We start from the raw sequence: 18,128 nt of genomic DNA, 5'->3' as shown, positions 1-18,128 counted from the left end.
TGAGTAAAAGCTGAGCTCATTATAGGAGCTACTTCTCAATGAATCGTTGGTTAAAAAAAAAAAAAAAAAACTTGTTAAAGAGTTTATGGAGGGGCGGTTTCATGGGTTTTAGAAAGAGCAGGAGTTTTTATGGAGACAGAAGCTCAATTTCAAGGCATTAAATGACAAAGTCAAAATTGTTTTAAGTCATATTTGATATATTTAGCATTTTTGTAACAACTGAAGTTAATATAGTTACTTGATTTTGCAGTAAAACTCAAAAACACATAATACAGCCCCTTTAAAATAGATTTTTTTAAAAGTACAAATTCTGCTTTGGTTCAGATTATTTTACTTATAATGAGTACTTTTTCACTCATTATAACTAAATTAAGGAATTAGTCAATTAAAACAAGACCCTTTATCTTTCAGAAAAGTTACTTGTAAACCAGTTTTGTCTTCATTTGCACTAGAAACTAACAACACTTGGTAAGATTTTGTGTTTTTGCAGTGTCGTTCTGGCTGAGTGTTTAACTTTGTTGCCCTGTGTGAATATAAACATCCACCCCAGATAAACGTCTGAATAGCAGATGTATTTTAGCTACAAGCTTCATGTTGTATTCCTGCGGATCAAAAACTTCCCCCAGCATGATGATGCCACCACAGTTTTACTTGGCGCACATCTGTAATGAAAACACGACTAGAGATGTGTAGAGACACAACACCTTGGGTTTGGCTTGCAGAGAAAAATGTATACAAACAGAGAAATGTTTTGATATGGCAGTCACCCAGGGCGGCTTTACAGAGGGGCGGAGCGCCCAAGAAATAGAAAAGAAAAGGTTTTTTTTAGGGTATAACAGACAATAACCTGGCAGAAGGAAAACAGAATCAGTTATTTTTTTTTTGTATTTCTGTTTGTATAACTCTCTGCAATAAACGATATTTGACAGAATATTTCCTTCGTAAAATTGACTCTCAGGTCAAACGCTGCATGTTCAGCCTGTAAAATCTGCAGCAGGACTCCTGCAGACTTACAGAAAGCTTTGTGTAGCTCATACAGGAGATAAAGAAGAAGCATCAAATTCCTAACATGTTATCAAACACACTGCGCTGCAAGACGGAGCGCTGATGGAAGCTGGGAGACTTCTTATCGGTTCCACTGAAGAAAAAGAAATATTTTTCGTTTTTATTGCTTTCACTGCGAGTTGTGGCTAGGCAAACAGAAATCTCCACAGAATCAGCAAAAAAAAAGGGTTCATGCCACAAAAAACCGAGATAAAAGTCAAATATTTTTTCTCATAAATCACCTGCAGACTCCAGAGGAGTCAGACGAGCTATTATTCAGTCATCAGCTTATTTCAGACGCCCTCCAACAGAACCAAAGCAGATTAAGAGTCTCAGAACAACGCTTATCACATCTCATAAGTAAAAACACAACTGCACTGATTTTGTTTGCGATTTATCATTTGTGTTTTTCTGTTTTTGCAATAAAATTTGGTTAGGACTCACTGGAAGAAGTGATATTGTGCATAAATAGAGTACAACTGTTTGAAAAAGGCAAGATGAATGCAAATAATTAATAGGCGAGGTAAAAGAAAAGGAATATCAGAGCTACTGGTGTGTTTCTTTGCTGAATATCTTCCCAACAAAGCAGATCCTGTAAGAGATGTTATGATGAGGTTTGTCCTGGGATTGGATTAGGGAAATTAAGACTCCAGCAACTTCCTGTCAAACTGTGTAAAACAATCTCCTTCTGTTTTTAAAACACATTAAAAAAAAGCAAAACACAGACTTTCTGCTGGAATATAAGAGGAAATACTGAAAACAAAGCAGCGATAAAGGAATCTCTAATGATTCTGTCAACACTGAAAAGGATTGGTTCTTAAAAAATATCTTTATTCTGCAATTGCAGCTGTGATCCAGATATTTACTGGATTTGTGTAAATAAACTACAGGGTTTCTGAAAACTCAAAAACAAATTGTAGCTTTGGGTCTAAATAACAAATATGTAATGGATCTCATTTTAGAAATGACAAAAATTCTAGAAAAAATATTAAACATTGAATTACCTTAACCTCTTTTATTTGAAAATTTGCCTCTAATCACTTTCTTAATAAAACCTAATGCCTGTTGATGCATATTCCACACATACCAGTAATTAAACACTTTGCTGCCATCTAGTGGCTGGAGGATTCCTCAAACATGTCTGACGTGGGTAACCAGCAAACTAAAACTCAACGTTTTTGTCTATCGCATGAGACGTATTAATAGTTAAACGCTTCTGAATTTATCATCTACTCAAAAGCACAATAAAAGCTTTTGTTAAAAACATGTAGATTAATTTGAGCAGAAATTAATATTTATTTTGAGTAAAATATAAGCACATCTGATTTAAGGTCAGTCAGATATTCCAGCTTCAGCTCATCTAATTTCTTAAATGTGGAAATAAGTTGCTTTGTATTCTGTTTTTCCTTTTATTTTTAGTTTAACTATGCAGTCTTTTCTTTTTTTAATGCTGTTGTATTAAAATTCAAATAAAACTAAACAAAAACTAAAAGACTATCCTGATTTATCAAAAATGCTGATATGAAACGAACATTTAGAGAACAAGCGGCCTGTTTTAAAAGACTGCCTACTTATTATCTTCTTAAACAAATAGTCAAGAAAAAGTTAAATAAAATATAAGGACAACTGAAGTTTTACAGAACTTGAATGTTAAGACTTTTCAGATTATTTTCCGTTTGAATACTCACAGATGGACAGCAAGTAATAAAGTCACAAATACAATTTTTCACCAAACCTGAACTCCAGCAAGACAACAAACATTTTCTTTGTGGAAGTCGTCATGGAGACATTTTGACTTTATTTAAAAGCCTGCTTCTCAAAATGCACACAGAGATGCTGCCGGTGCAGCCAGCATGAATTATTGATGATTTCTCATGCCAGAAATGGCATAAAAATACATTTTGCAGAATGATCTTATATCACAACCCTTAAAGAGAAATTGGAATAATATGAAATATGTAAATCAAGTCAAAGCTGTAGAAAAACAAAGACCAGAAATCAACCAGAATCTCTGTTTGCCGTAGCTCTTATGATTTCTGATTAAACACACCGTTAGACAGAAATCAGTTAATTTTGACAAGCAGGAACACTTTTGTTTTTCACAGTGAAAAACCAACATTTGCTCTTCTTAAAATGAGAAAAACTTCCCTCAGCCAGCTGACTGACGGTGTGCAGCAAGTGCAGAATTAGACTTCGGTTAATCTGTCACCTTACCTGCATCCCCTTAAAAGTAGAAAGTCACAGAAAAAAGTAGAAGTCACAGAAAAAAGTAGAAGTCAGAAATTATTGGGACATTTTAGAAGATATGAAACTGAACTTTTCTTTTGTTTTCTATTTTAAGCACGCACTTTAAAAAAACACAAATGGTGCAATTTTTACCTGTTTCTTTTCATTTGAGCAGCTTTTTCATTCAAACTCCAAACATAAGTGGCAGGAAATGCTAAAAACATTTAAGTGGACAGTTACTGTCCAGATGCAGCATTAGCATTAGCATTAGCACTGTGATCACCTTTAGATTGATTTGATTTATATCGATGCCACGTTTACCAATCGGTGGTAATAATGCCTTCTGATGTTCATATTCTACCTTTAAAGTCTGAAAATGTCTCGTCTACAAATGAGTTTTGAACAAACAAAATCTTCCAGACCAAAAAAGAGAGAGAGGTCTGCTTTCTCTACCAAAAAATTGATGATGAAAATGTATTTCCTTGTGTATCTAGAAGAATTTTGTAAGATTGGAAAGCTTGAAAGGCACAGACACAAGAACCAGAGCATAAACGCTCAGTAACACAAACCCATTTGTTCTTTTCTCCACCAACGCCGTCACGTCTCAGAGCCAACTTACCGTCCTCTGTGGGCACGTAGATGTTGAGGTAGAGGCAATCCTCGCTCTGGTTCTGGATGTATCCCGCCGCCACGTCCAGGTTATCCGTGAACCAAACCGGAAGCATAATCTCCGGCAGAACGCCGTGGACGTTCTGAGGGCAAACGGGGGCAAACTGGGTGGCGTTGCGGATCTCCTGCCAGGACCCCGGCGCCTCCGGCGGCTGGAACCGCCGGTCTCCGATGGGCGCCGTGGCGTAGGGAACTCCAAGGTACTGCTCCACCGGGCCTAAAATCTCATTGTTCAGGTCCTTCTTGACGCCTCTCAGCTTGCCGTAGTTGGTGCTGACTATGGGATGCTTCGACGGGTCCATTCTCTGGCAAGAGGCCAGGCTGAAAAACAAGACGAGGCTCAGCACCGTCATGAGGCAGCAGTCTGTCACGAAGCTGAAGGGTCTGGTCCTGGGCAACAAACCCCGCCGACTCCGTTTACTCAGAGGTAGTGGAAGGTTGTTCATGGCTGGAGTCAAAGGGCTCAGCCACCTGCTTCTAGTCTGTTCTGTCAGCTCGGTCCGGCGGTGAGGAGGGAAAACCATAACAAGATAAAACACCAAAATCAGACGGACTCTTCAACCAGCGCCAGGCAGAAGGTAAGACGTTGCTTCGGCCCTCGGTGTGAGATCCAGGTCAGTGGTGAAACCGATTAGAGGCGATCCAAAACACTTCTCCAGGCATGGTTCTGTTGCGTTCCATGCCTGTCCTTCTCCCGTTGTCCGGATAATTGGGTTGATGAAGGACTCTGCAGAGTGAGACAGAGGAACGGGAGGAAGAAAAGCAGATAAGAGTGTTTTCCAGGCACACAGTGTCATTTTATAGCACCATATTAACTTCAGTTGCTATAAAAATACTACATATCAAATATGACTTGGAAGAAGTTTGACTTTGTAATTTAACACCTTCATATTGGGCCTCTGTCTCTTTAAAAGCTCCTGCTCTTTCTGAAACTCCGCCTTCAGGAAGTCATCACGACATGTCTTCTCTGTTAACCCTTTAAAGATATTTTTACCGTTGTTTCACTAAGGCGTAGCTCACGTAATGATCTCAGCTGATGCAGAGGTTTCACCAGGTGTTTGCTAATTGCTGCTGGCTAGTCTGAAGGAGCTGCTCAGAAGCTTGAAAACTGCAGCTCAGAGGAGGAGCTGCGTCTCGAAGGCGGGGCTAGGTCCACCCAGGTGTTTTGCACAGCTGAATGGTTGCCATGGCGATTAAAGGTTTTCTCAAGCATTCATGGAAGAATGAAAGCAAAACTCCAAGTATGTTTTTGATTAGGTAACATGATATAAAGCTCAAAAAAGTCAATTTTACATAAAACTGCCCTTTAAATTACCGATTAAACTAAAATATATTCAGTTTTTTTTCCATTTTAACTGAGGAAAAACGCTATGAAACCAAAAGACTTTCTAAATCTGGAGACGGCACTAAGCAGATCAAGCAAAAGGGAACATTTATCATGGAGATTAACATGTTGAGGATCAGTTGACATCCATTTTTTACAACCTTTAAAACGTCTCATTTCTCACTTTATTATGCTGCCCCATTCAATGTGGAGATTACCCATTATAGACACATTTTAGTGTTAGCTTGGATTTAGACGGAAATATCTTCATTTATACGCTTAAGAACATCAGAGTAGCCCCCATAAGACAGATGCCTCCTGGATACCGTGAGGGATGAAGCTCTTATTCCACCAGAATCTGAAGAAAACGGCAGTAATTCAATATCAATCATCGTTTTAAACCAGAGAAGTCAAGCATGGCGAGTCGATTCATCTGTCCGTTCGGTTAGCTTAAGATCTGAAGCACACATTGCTGACGCCTCATTAAGTCGTTCTTGTCCATTTTCGTTAAAAACCTCATTCAAACACCTGCACTGGAAAAAGAAAACAAGCGATGCAACTAAAAGAAAAAATAGTTCATTTGTTACTAATAATCAAAGTAAATATATTACATTTATTTGGTGAAACACACATAAATTAATTAAGTCTGGTAAACTTAATTCGCTTGCATGTAACAAATTAGCTTGATTTTTTTTAAGTTGGAGATAAAGTTTATTTTTTAGTGCATGACCTGTCAAAGTTAGACAAAAATCAGCCTGATTTAAGCTTGTGTTTTAATTTAAACATACTTATTATTCTTTATTTAACTGATAATCTAGTTTTTATGTCCAACAAGAACTGAAACTAAAACTGTGCTTGATTTATTTGCTTTTGGGTTCATAAGTTAAAGCAACAATTTTACTCATTTTGTTACACTAAGCACTTTCTACAATTATAGTTTAAGAAAAAATATATGATAACATTGATTGTATTAATTATAGAAGGGAGGGGGTAATTTTTCAAGACTAAATGGCTCCCACTACAGTTAAAAAAAGATAATAATAATAATAATAATAATAATAATAATAATAATACATATTTCTGTATATATGTTCATCTCAATTAAAGAAAATATCTTCCAAACTTTTGCTTTCTGACCAGATTCATCTTAAATTTCAAATGTACATTTAGATGAAAGAATCCATATAAAACACATTATTAGAGGATTTATTTCCACCCAGTTTATTTCACTATCAGAGAAAAAACCCATACAGTGCACGTCTTTATTTTGTCCATAATCAGCACTTTGTGATGCTTTAAATCCACATATCTGCCATATTGTGCTGCTGAACCAGGATCTGGACATGTCCGTCCTAAGCTGGTGTGACCTGTACGGGGGCCAAATCCTCCCTGGTTGATCTGTGTTTAACATGGCCGCTCACTCCTCCATATTACACGCAAATCTCCACGGGGAGCCGACGCCGGAGCCGACGCCGTCCAGAGCCACGTCGCCCGTCCTCCGCTAACGACTCGGCTGCTGATGATTCCTGGATTTTTTTTTTTTGCGGTTATTAATTTCCTGGAGGCTTTAGGGTTTGCCTTTGCAGATAAAGTACAGTAGAGACGAAGGGACGGAGAGCAGAGGCTGGAGATTAGGGCGATCCTTTCACTGCCCAGTAAGGTCAAAGGTCAATAATGTGCTCCGATAAGCAGCTTAAAAGAGGCGGGGCATTTTTCTGGCTGAGCGCAGACAGAAGTCGGATGCTTTTGGTAAGCCTCAACTGACCCACAGATGAATGAGAGCCCACTCGTAGTAGCACAACCATTCATGTAATCTGAAGTGGAAATGTTCAAATCCTCGCGTAACAGAACCGGATCAATAAAACGACGAGGCACGGCAGAGATTACACCAGCAGAACATGACACTACCGAACAGGACCGTCCAGGTCGGGTCAATCCGCTAAAAAGATCTTTTCCACATTTTGTCACGTTGTAGTGCCAAACCTCAAAGTCTGTTATTTTGCTGACCAACACAAGGTTTCTCAGGCAGGAATCTCTCAAAAGATGAAAATAATTCAATTTGAGGAAGATGTTTTCATTTACATTTAATAAAATATACCATGAGAGAAAATATTCATGGCTTTCTCACCGATCAGTGGAAAAACCTTTCTGCTGATGAGGTTGGAATGCCTCTTTGCCATCACCCTAATCTTCTGCTCCATATTTTCTTCATCGCATGTGAATCAGCTCTCTGGCTTCAAAACCGAACCACTTCCTCCGACTCTGGTCAAGACCGAAGATTTTAACTTCTGGAAAAATGGTTTCCAATGTTTGTATTGATGCTTATTAAGGTTCATCATTTCTGCCTGGACTATTAAAACAGGCCAGCAGATTCAGAGAAGGTTGGAAGGATTTGTGGGTGTTTGTGATGATTTTCAGGATTATAGACAAACTGACTTTTGTAGATGGAATAAAAACAAATAAACCAGATTAATTTTGCTGTTTGACAATGGAAAAGGAATTTATGTGAATAAAATAATGCATCTGGACTTCATCCATTCACTTCACTCATTGTGTTTGTGAGGGGAGTAAGAGAGGATTAAACAGATAAAGAGGAAATACTGATATAAATTTATTTTCAGATTAAATATGACGAACAAACAAGAATCATTTCCTGCTTCATGCTGTGAACTTAATCCAGAATGTTTAGAAGTTCAACTATGATCAAACATTTATGTATTTCAGAGCCGGGACATTCATGCATTTTTGATTAATTGATCACAGATTAATAGATTAATTTTAATGCAATTATTTGCTCTTTTTTTCTCTGTCCTGAGTTGGAGCATGTATTGTTGTTTGACGCCCAGTCGACAGCGATGGACGACGAAGCCGCGTCTCCTGACTCAGTTGGGATTAATTTTTGCTTCAAAAAATGATCTTTGAACGCTGGAAAAGGTTACTGTTGTGTTCAGGTTGTGCCAACAGGAGTTAGCCTATCAGTGAAGCTATTCTAGTATAAAATAAACTTTTATTGCCGCAGCACAAACGTCCACAACTCTAATGTGAGCATCCACATCTCAGATCTCTAAAGATGTTTTCAAACAAGCTCCATGAATATTCAGGGATTCCTGAAACGTTGAAACCTGAATGGTTATATCAGCGCTTTGCAGTAATCTGATAGTTTAATAACTTAAATAGCAGATGAAAAACAATAAATATCTTTGATGTTGAGCTTATATGTCTTTATGTATGAGCTCAAAATGTTGCTCATTTTGTCGTTATGCGGTTTTGCGACTCCTTGACTTAATTTAAAGCTTTAGCAAACTTGATTGAACTGAACTAGTTTATTTTCCAGATACAAACTGTCAGCAGGTAGGCTATGATGCAGCACACATGCAAACCAAAGCACACACGGAAACACACAGGAAAACAAAATAATTAGCTCTTTTTTTAATTCACCTTCCTCTCTTTTACACACTCTCCCTCTTGATCACTATAATTATCCATTTTAAGGCCATCATTAACTGAGTTAATGCTCCAGCTGAAGCACTTCTGCGTTTTTGTTGTCTCTCTCGTTTTTTTCTTTCCCTCTACCTCTCTCAATGCCAATAAAGCCATCCGGAGGAGAAAGTATGAGGGTTAGATGTCCTGAGGCGAGACAGCAGATAATTGGAGTCTATAGACTGATGAGGAGATAAAACGAGCGCGGCTCCTTCATGTAGCAATAAAGTTTATGTACAACATGATCTTTGAGGGGAGAAAATCCGCGGAAACGTATGGATTCTCTGAGGTTGTTATAATTGTGACGCAAACTACGGCGTCTTTAATTGCTCATTGTCTCTTTCTGGTGCAGTGGGTTCAGACGAAAATACGCCGCAGCCTGCCTTTGTTCTCCTCAGTGCGGACTTTGTTGTGCTGCCCACGCTCCCTTTCTCTCTTTCTCTGTGTGTGTGGATGTACATATATGCTCTCAGAGAAGCAGGGCAGCACAATGCACGCTCTAATTAAACCGCCGAGAGTCTAGAGGCTGGCCTGCTTTGAGCCGAGCCCCCTCGCCGACAGAAACTCAGACACATTCATACATAAAAGAGACGGCAAGGCCGAGAGGCAGAGATGGGGAAAAAAAAAAGAGGGCGACAAACGGCAGATGAAAGGTGAAAATGCAGATGGAGAGGAGACAGGTCTTGGTAATGAAAAAGCTTCTCTCAGGTCAGCGGAGGCCCTTCAGGAAAGGCAACACGAGGACTGGAGAGTGTCGGGAAGTGGACGCTAATAGTCCCACTTCCACGGGAGGCTGCTGTGGAAGCGCTCGCTCTTAAACATCACACCTCCAGCCTGAGTGGGCAGCAGAGCACTCCTCTTCTTCTGAGCGAGCATCTCTGGTGAGAAGCCAAGACGCTGGCAGACTCCAGCTTTCCTGGAAGGACCTGCAGAGTTTCTGGGTGCATCTGAGTGTTTAATTGCTAATTGGCTCAATTAGAAGGTTTAATTGGTCCAGCTTTGCCGTGAGCCGTGGGAGAGCTTAAGTGATTGATGAAGCAGAGAGGGAGAGGAGAAGGTGATGCTGAGGCAACAAACGGTATGAAAACGGGAATGTGGCTGATATTTCACTGTCATACCCTGCAACACTTAAAACATGTATCTTAGGTCTCGTTTCTACTAAAAAGTTAACTTATAAGCAACTTTTCAGGAAGATAGGAGCTTGTCTTAAATCAATAATTTCTTAACATATTTTGCTTCTATGGGCAAAGCAAAACATTGCTTTCTTTGCACATAATCATTCTAAAAATAATGAGATTTTACCTATTTTGAGCTGATTTAGAACCTTTGTCACTTTAAATCCAAATAATTAGCTGCTGGCCACACCCCTCTAACTCAACATTTGCACTCACACATAAAAATGACTTCAAACAGATGCATAATTATACAACCTTACATCTTTGAAAAGCAGAAGTGGAGCCTCCTGCACAACCAACACAAACGCAGCAAGTGGTTTCTGGATGGTAAGTCAACAACAAAACACTTTGGTTCAGCAGACCAAACATGTTGGAACTCTGCTTCAGTTGCTAGGTAACTGAAAAATATATTTTTTTGGCAATAAATTAATGTGTTTTGGTGTCTGGAAAAGGAGCGTTTCAAAAAACCTCCAGAATGTGATGTTACAAATCCTCAGCCCGTCACCTGGCAACCCAGGCGAGGCCTAGCCCAGAAACAGTATATACCCCAAAAATTACAAAAACAGGCAAAAGGTGAATTTTGCATAATACAACCCCTTTTAAATGAATGGAAAACTTCTACTGGCAGATTAGTTCACTTGTAAGTTAGTTTAGTCTTACTTCAAGTATATTGAGATATTTGCAATAGAAACTAGACCAACACTACTTAGTAAGATTTTGTGTTTTTGCATCGTACTCTCAAAAACAGCTTTAAAGGAACGGGCCTACCCCCAAAAATAGAGCAGCGTTCATACACTCGGCACTCTTGCACACACATGGACCCGCACACACTCATCCATGATTCATGTCGGAAGCAGAACGTTTTCCTCAACCTCCCAGCGGGGTTAGAGAGGCAGGCAGACCGCACAGGTCGCTCAGCCGAAGACTGAACAATAAACCCCACTTCCTTCACCCACCTCCTCTTATTTCGGGATTCAAAATCTAAGGGGAGAACTTTATAAGAGCCACTCTACAGTTTTTCACGTCTTTATCAGCCTCTTTACCGTTGGTAAAGGCTTTTATACGTCTGTGTCACTGGGAATAAAACAAAGAAAATGATAGAGACCTATTTTACTGCAGATATTTTCTCCAGAAATAGGACTCGCTTCAGCGACTGAGTTTCACTGCTAAACCTGTGCATGCTGGTTTTGTTTGCTGAGTATTTATACTCCTTCAGCTTAGTTACAACCAAACACTTCAGTGGTTTTATTTGGAAAAATCAATGTGATTAACTTGCTTAAACCCCAAATTTCTTCCTGCAAACTAACTGCATGCATTTCAATCCTTGCACATATATAATACGTTTAAGATGCATGGAAAAAAAACAAGATAAAAAGAGCAAACAGCCAAACATTTGCTAGCCAAAACACCTATCATAGCGCCTTCTGTGTGGTATGCTAACGGAAACAATGTTGCTCTGTTTACATGAATGCAGGGATAAAATTCTTATTATACATCAGTAGAAGAACATATACAGAGAATATTTTAGCTATACTTGTCAAAGTATTTTATTCATTTTGTTTTTTACAAGTTTGAGATAGGCGTTTCCGTGCAGCAGCGCAGGCAGGAAGTAAAGAGGGCCCTTCACACAAGTTACATGAGAAAACCTATTGTTTTATTTCAAAATTAAGGCCAAAACAACATTTTTGAGATTCCAGAGGTTAAAAAAGTTACTTGTTTTAAATCAATAATTCCTTCCTGATTTTTACAATGATAACCTGGGAAAAAATGTAGTGTTGTGCTTTCTGTCTATGATGTGTTGGTTGGTGGACCCAAAATGTAGATAGGTGCTGGGAGCATGAACTATGTTGAATGTTATAATGAGAAAAATAAAAATTACAGGGAACACAGGGAACCAGAGGCAAACAAAAACAGCAGAATAATCCGTGGAACTAATAAAGTAATGGCATAGGGGGCGAGGAAGAACACAACAGAGAACTAGATTATTATTAGATTAATTTTTCTACACAAGGAATAAACAAACTTACTAGAATCACTGAGAAAAGACTGAACTAAAGTAACAAATCTAATGTAATCAAAATAAGAAACACGGCAATAATGGAACACTTTCTTATGAAACCTGCTGACCAAATGTCCCGGAACTCAGCTTAGGCTCCTAGGTTACGGGGCTGGGCCTTGCTTACGTTGCTAGGTTACGGGGCATGGCCTTGCTTACGTTGCTAGGTTACGGGGCTGGGCCTTGCTTAGGTTGCTAGGTTACGGGGCTGGGCCTTGCTTACGTTGCTAGGTTACAGGCCTGTTGATTTGTGATGTTACATTATGGAGGATTTTGAGATGCTCGTTTGTTTTTCAGACCAAATATTAATTTATTGCCAAGAAATTGGCTGAGTGTATTTTTTTTCAGTGCTTAGGCTGTTTTTATAAGCAGTAGAAACCAAAATGGAAATATAAATACGTGCAAAATGTGAATTTAACATAATACAGCCCCTTTAATACTGATGAAAAAGTATGTTTATTTAACTTTGTTACATGAAAGCAATATCTGATTGTAAGTGAAATAATCTGCCAGTGGACCTCGTACTTTTTCATAAATATTAAGGAATTATTGACTTTAAACAAACTCCTAAGTTTTTCTGAACAATTATAAGTTAGTTTTGTCTGACTCACTTGAAACTAGACCATAAATATTTTATGAGATTTTGAGTTTGCTCCATGTCTTCTAACTTTCTCTCTCTACCCATTTCCTGTCTGATCTACTGCAAAAAAGATCACCAAGGCCAGAAAAAAGGGGAAAAATGCATATTATGGTAAATGTGTTAATAGAAATGTGCATCATAAGTTGCACATATCCCAATTATTAAATACTTGTATTTCCTTTGCACATAAAATGCCAATAAAAAACATTGATGATTGATGGTGATACAGAACGTTACACAGAAAATCTGCAACTCCATAAATTAAAGTCAGAATTTCTCCCTCCAGTTGGGAGTTTATAAAAAAAAAAGTCCAGAATATGAAAGGTTGGAGTTTAATTTCAGTGACATGTAAGGGCAACTATCTGAGGCACAAAGGTGGCCAGACACCATCAGAAGAAAACTAATTATGGATTTTGATCACAACATGACAAACTATTGGGCCGGGACTCCACACAGATCGATCACGAATGTCCCACCTCTGTGAGAGCAATTATCGGATTCTGTCACCGGTCGTCATCGCCAGACGGTTTTTGATTACTGCTGCCGGAAATATTCCCCAAACGCCGAGAATGACGACCAAGATTAGTTATTTACGGTCATCTTCAGTAGTGCTGGACCAATCAGCTGGTCTTCGACTGAAATCGATTAATTTCATCTCCATCAGTTCTGACAGATAAACGTTTTTGTCACTGTAAAACCACAAAATCTTACTAATTATTTTATAGTTTCTGGTGAAAACATCTTAGTAAGTTTTAAATAAGACAAAACTAACTTACAGCTTTTCAGTAAAATACAGGAGATTATTTTAAGTAATAATTCCTGAATATCAATTTTTAAAAAAGTACTAGTTCCAGTCTGGGGTTTTGTGTTTTTGCAGTGCAAGGACTATTTTAAAGTGTACCATACTGCATTTATGGAGAACCAAACCTGACGTAGTTAAAAATAAAAGCACAAATATAGATATTTTATTTTTCCTCTTTCTTAAACACACTTTCATCAAGAAATGTAAATATTTTCATTTGCATTTTCCTCAAGCATGTATTTTTTTTTCAAGAAAATGTTTTTTTCTTTTTCGTAAACGTGTGGAAAATGCAAAATATAATATGTTTCTTGACAAAAATGCATACGTAAAGAAAAGGAAAGACAAAACATTTATATCTACATTCTACTTTCATTTTTAGTTTTGTCAGTTTTGGTCCTCCATATCCATACACAATTTCATTATGTAATATCTGCCTGATGATGATATGAATTTAATAAATTAAAAGTAAGTTCCAAATCTGTTTTCTTATATTAAATTAAATCAGTGGGACAGATTACATAATATAATCTCAGTTTATGAATATTCCCTTAGTGTAACCTTTTCCTCTAACCTGAAGGAAAGAATAGATTAAAATACCTCAAAAATGCTCCAAATTGCCAATCAGGCTTGAGGCAGTGCATACATTTTTAATTACTTTTTTTTTTTTTTGCATTGATGCAAAAAAACAAAACAAAAAACAGAGCATTATTATTACCTGGAAGGCGCTTTGTGACTGGATTTGTACATTTTAGATTTCTAAATTTTCTTTGTTTAGAGTCCTGCTTCCAAAATTGTTTTTCATTTTCAACACAGAAGCTTAAAGTCACTCCTTTCTGTGACAGATCATACAAACCTGACCTGAATATTCTGTAAATTCCCCCAAAAATATTAAGTATAGATGATTTCTTAAGGAAGTAAGAATCTGTAACTGAGTTTTGAAACTCTTCTGCTGAATCACCTTTAATGTTCTCCTAGAACCATTTAACTTTCTTCTCTTTTCAGCTTCCCCCGCCCCAAGACTCTGCTTATTATTATTATATTAGATTATAACTAAACTAATCTGTCTTTGCAGCAACACTGTTTCTGTTTCTGCTGCAATTAGAAACAGCAAGAAACTTACAGGAGACCATAAATACTGAGAAACAATCTTACTAACCACAAAGCCTGCATAACAGGGGGGAAAAAAAGCAATCCTGAACAGATCATCAACCAGAGCAAAACAATTAAAGTCTTAAAAATTTGTCGTCTGGCTGCAGAAACTATTTAAGAAGTGTGAAATTTGCTGCACAGACAATTAAATTTCGTTTTGCGGGTCTTCTATTTTTAATGTCGCCCTCGTCTGCACATGTGTGAACAATTTTCTCCCTCATTAATTACAACAAGTCTCAGCAGAGAAAATGTTGCAAGATTTATTACTTGTTCAGATTGCAACTTCAAGCCTGATGTTAGACTTTTGATGTTGCTGCCAAGAGAGGCGGAAAGGTGGAAGGTTCTGGGTCTCAGCTCTTATCCAGTAGCATGAAAATTACAAGGAGTTTTTAGCATCAGTCTCACTGTTGTTGTCATTACAGACGGGCACAAGGCAGGGCAGCTTTGTTACGTAACGTGAAAACAAGCTTACCCCACTTTGGGAGCATTATTAGTTAGGATTATTGAGATTATGCCTCTTCTGTGTATCTAAAGAAATTAAATGTTTTGATTAAGATGTTTTGTTGACTCAGGAATTAGAAAATGTTTGATTTCTGCTGTTTCTACTTTTATGCATTACATATAAAAACAAGGTAAAGTTCAGACAACATTCAGAACTCCTCTTTCAAAGGTAAAATGCTCGAATATTCGGGTGTTTCTGTTTTCTGTGTTGTTATGGCTTCTTTTTTTAGCATTTGTTTATTTTTTATGTGTTGTGTTAATTGTTCCTTTCTTTGTGTTTTTGATTTATTGGTTTATTTTTATACTTTATATTATACATGCAACTGTAAATCTTTGAAAAGCAGAAGTTGAGTCTTCTGCACAACTAACAAGAATGCATCAAGTGGGTTCGGGGCAATGTGTCAACAACAAAACGTTTGTCTTTTCCAGCAGCCATTGTACAGCGCATACAACGAATGGTAAAACCAACTGGCCAAACATGTTGGAGCTCTGCTTGGGTTGCTAGGTGACAGAGCAGCCTCGCTTGGGTTGCTAGGTGACAGGCAGTGGAGGTTTTTGAAACACTTGTTTTCCAGACACCAAAAAACATAATTTTTTTAAGCTCTTAGGCTGATTTTAAGAGCAGTATTATTCCAAAAAAATTTAATATTGTGATTTAATATTTGAGAGGCTAAGGTAGCTTATAGCTTAAAGATATTTGACCATTTTGGAGGTTTTTTTAAGCTCTTTGGCTGTTTTTAGAAATGGTTGAGTCCCAAATGAAAGTACAAAAATCTGAAAAATGTGAATTTTGCATAATAGGTCCCCTTTAAAATGCTTTGCTCGATAAAACCACATTAACCGTCGTCATTTTCTGCTGCTGCTCATCGTCTTCAGAGTTTGACTTGCTGTGTGTTCGGAGGCGACTATTTGAAGGCTGTATGAGCAGCTACTGCGGCTAATGTGGTCAGAACTTTCTATTTTTTCAGTTTTACGCCAGGTTGATTTCGAAAACTACAATTTTACCCTTAAATAGTAATAATAAATGAAATCACTGTTTGGATCCTGAGTCCTTGTCTGATATAATCACAAATAAACCAGATGTGAAGCTCTCTCCTGAATGTGGCTTGCAGCTGCTGGGCTGAGTAAGTTGGAGCCAACCGTTGTCGGATCCTTGGCTGGAGGATCGAGCCAAAACAAAACACCTGCAAGCCTCGATTTCAGATGTTACCTTAACCTATTCTTGGCTGGAACGTTTTATTTCTTTGGTGAAATTAGCATCACAATCACATCCATCACATTTTGGCTGCGAGGCTTGCTAGGAACGGTCCAAAGCCAGCAGCTGCAATAATCCCCGCTGTAATTGTTTCCAGCCTCTACCTGACTAGTAAAAACACATTCAGTGTCAAACTCAGATCTGGCCCACCAGAGCTTTTAATGTGACCCGCCAGACTCCAAATCACATCAATAAGTCTCTCCAGTTTTTTCACAAACCTATAAAATTCACACAAAATCAACAAATACCCACATTTTTCCTGATTTTACTGCAATTTTTTCTCAAAATTGGTCAAAAACATTTTGTTTAAGTCACTACAGCCTCAGACTCTCTATCTCTATATCAAATTATAGTCCATGATCGATACAGTGAGTAATAAAAATTCAGATTTAACATCATACATTGTGGTGCTATTTCTAAATTAGCACCACAAAATCTGAGATTTTGAATGCAAAAAATACAAAACAATCAAAATCAGTGTAAAAAGATGTTCAGTATTGTTTAATTTTAAGACACTTATTGAGAGCTGAAACAAACAGCTATCCATTGATATTTTAACATCTTAATGGGTTTTTACCAATGCAACCGGCCCTTTAAGAACATTCAGATTCACGATACGACCCAAAATGAAAATTTGTTTTAACACCCTGATGTAAAGTAAACAGGCTGACAGGTTGAGAGCCAAAGTCAGCATCACATAGAAAAGGAACAATCTGTGCCTCTTTTTAATTACAAATCTGTAAAAATGTGGGATTTACTGACAGTCTGCAGCTTTGTGACATGATTTGTGGCGTCCTGAGTGCAAAGTAACTCTGAGGTTAAAGTCGGGTCGACGACAAGCGATTCAACAACGGCGGCGCGGTAAAAAGAATCCGTTTGATCTCAGCAGATGCTCCATTATTGCCCGTGTTTGGCAGACTTGTGTTTGTATGTTTTCCATCCAGCTGACAGCTTCTGTGTGGGCTGTGAGTAGAAAAGAGCCGGCGGCCAGGTCAGTGTTTGCTCAGGCTGCTGTCAATCTCGGGCTTTTTTCTCCTATTATTTATCGCCCTGCGTGTGTCAGCCTGAGACAGAAGTTATTAAAGTCAGAGCAGAGCTTAACAGATCCAAAGCTGAAGGGAGGACATGCGCTGAAATGAAAGCAACGCTTCGAATATTTGCATGTACGCTGCAGAGCTCCCTCGCTTTTCCGAATATCGTAAAATATTCCAACACGGTTTCACAACTTTTTTTAAATTTCAGAGGAAAGCAGCACTGCTATATTTTTATTTCCAAAGCCACAGAGATAAACTCTCTCCATATCTGTGTAATCTGCTATCAGTTACCGACAGCTGTTCTGGTTTTTACTGCTCTCCATGGCGGCTCTGCAGGGCGTCCAGGATTTGCTCAGAAAATAGTAAAAGCTGCTTTTTTTTTTTCCTTTCTATTTTTCTGGCCTGAGAGTAACCTTCACAGAAAATACAGATTTGGTTTTCTCTGGCAAAGGTCAAAGCACTTATAAAATAACAAAACAAACAGTGCGGCGGCTATTTGAATGTTTCTGGATTCATCATCCCTCAGTTTTTGTCTTACGGTTTGTTTTCCTCATTTTATGCTCACTTTTCTGATTTTCAAATGGTGACAGACTTTTACCTCAACAGACAAAAGGTAAATAAATGCGAAATAAATGTGAGACATGGGAAATTAAAATTAAAATCCAAATCATACCTGATTTTTTTCTGTGCACTGAGTTGTTTTATGGTGCAAAAAGTAAACTCTGGTCCGTCTGCAAACCGCGGTTTCTATTCGGCTGAAGTGAATTCTGACG

At 38.1% G+C, this 18,128-nt stretch overlaps 1 protein-coding gene across 3 annotated transcripts in view; it reads right to left on the bottom strand.

Moving 5' to 3' along the window:
* The window catches only part of nlgn2a (neuroligin 2a), a 249,364-nt gene that overhangs the window by 153,644 nt on the left and 77,592 nt on the right, over positions 1 to 18,128 (bottom strand). For all 3 annotated transcript variants that reach the window (XM_007564580.2, XM_016677726.1, XM_016677727.1), the window contains exon 3: positions 3,890 to 4,666. In XM_007564580.2, coding sequence (XP_007564642.1) covers positions 3,890 to 4,463 — 574 coding nt within the window. In that variant the 5' untranslated portion in view covers positions 4,464 to 4,666. The remainder of the gene's footprint in view (positions 1 to 3,889; positions 4,667 to 18,128) is intronic.

This window comes from Poecilia formosa, unplaced genomic scaffold, assembly GCF_000485575.1.
Source record: "Poecilia formosa unplaced genomic scaffold, Poecilia_formosa-5.1.2 Scaffold161, whole genome shotgun sequence".
Lineage (NCBI taxonomy): Eukaryota > Metazoa > Chordata > Actinopteri > Cyprinodontiformes > Poeciliidae > Poecilia > Poecilia formosa.
This window is presented reverse-complemented; position numbering and strand designations above follow the sequence as displayed.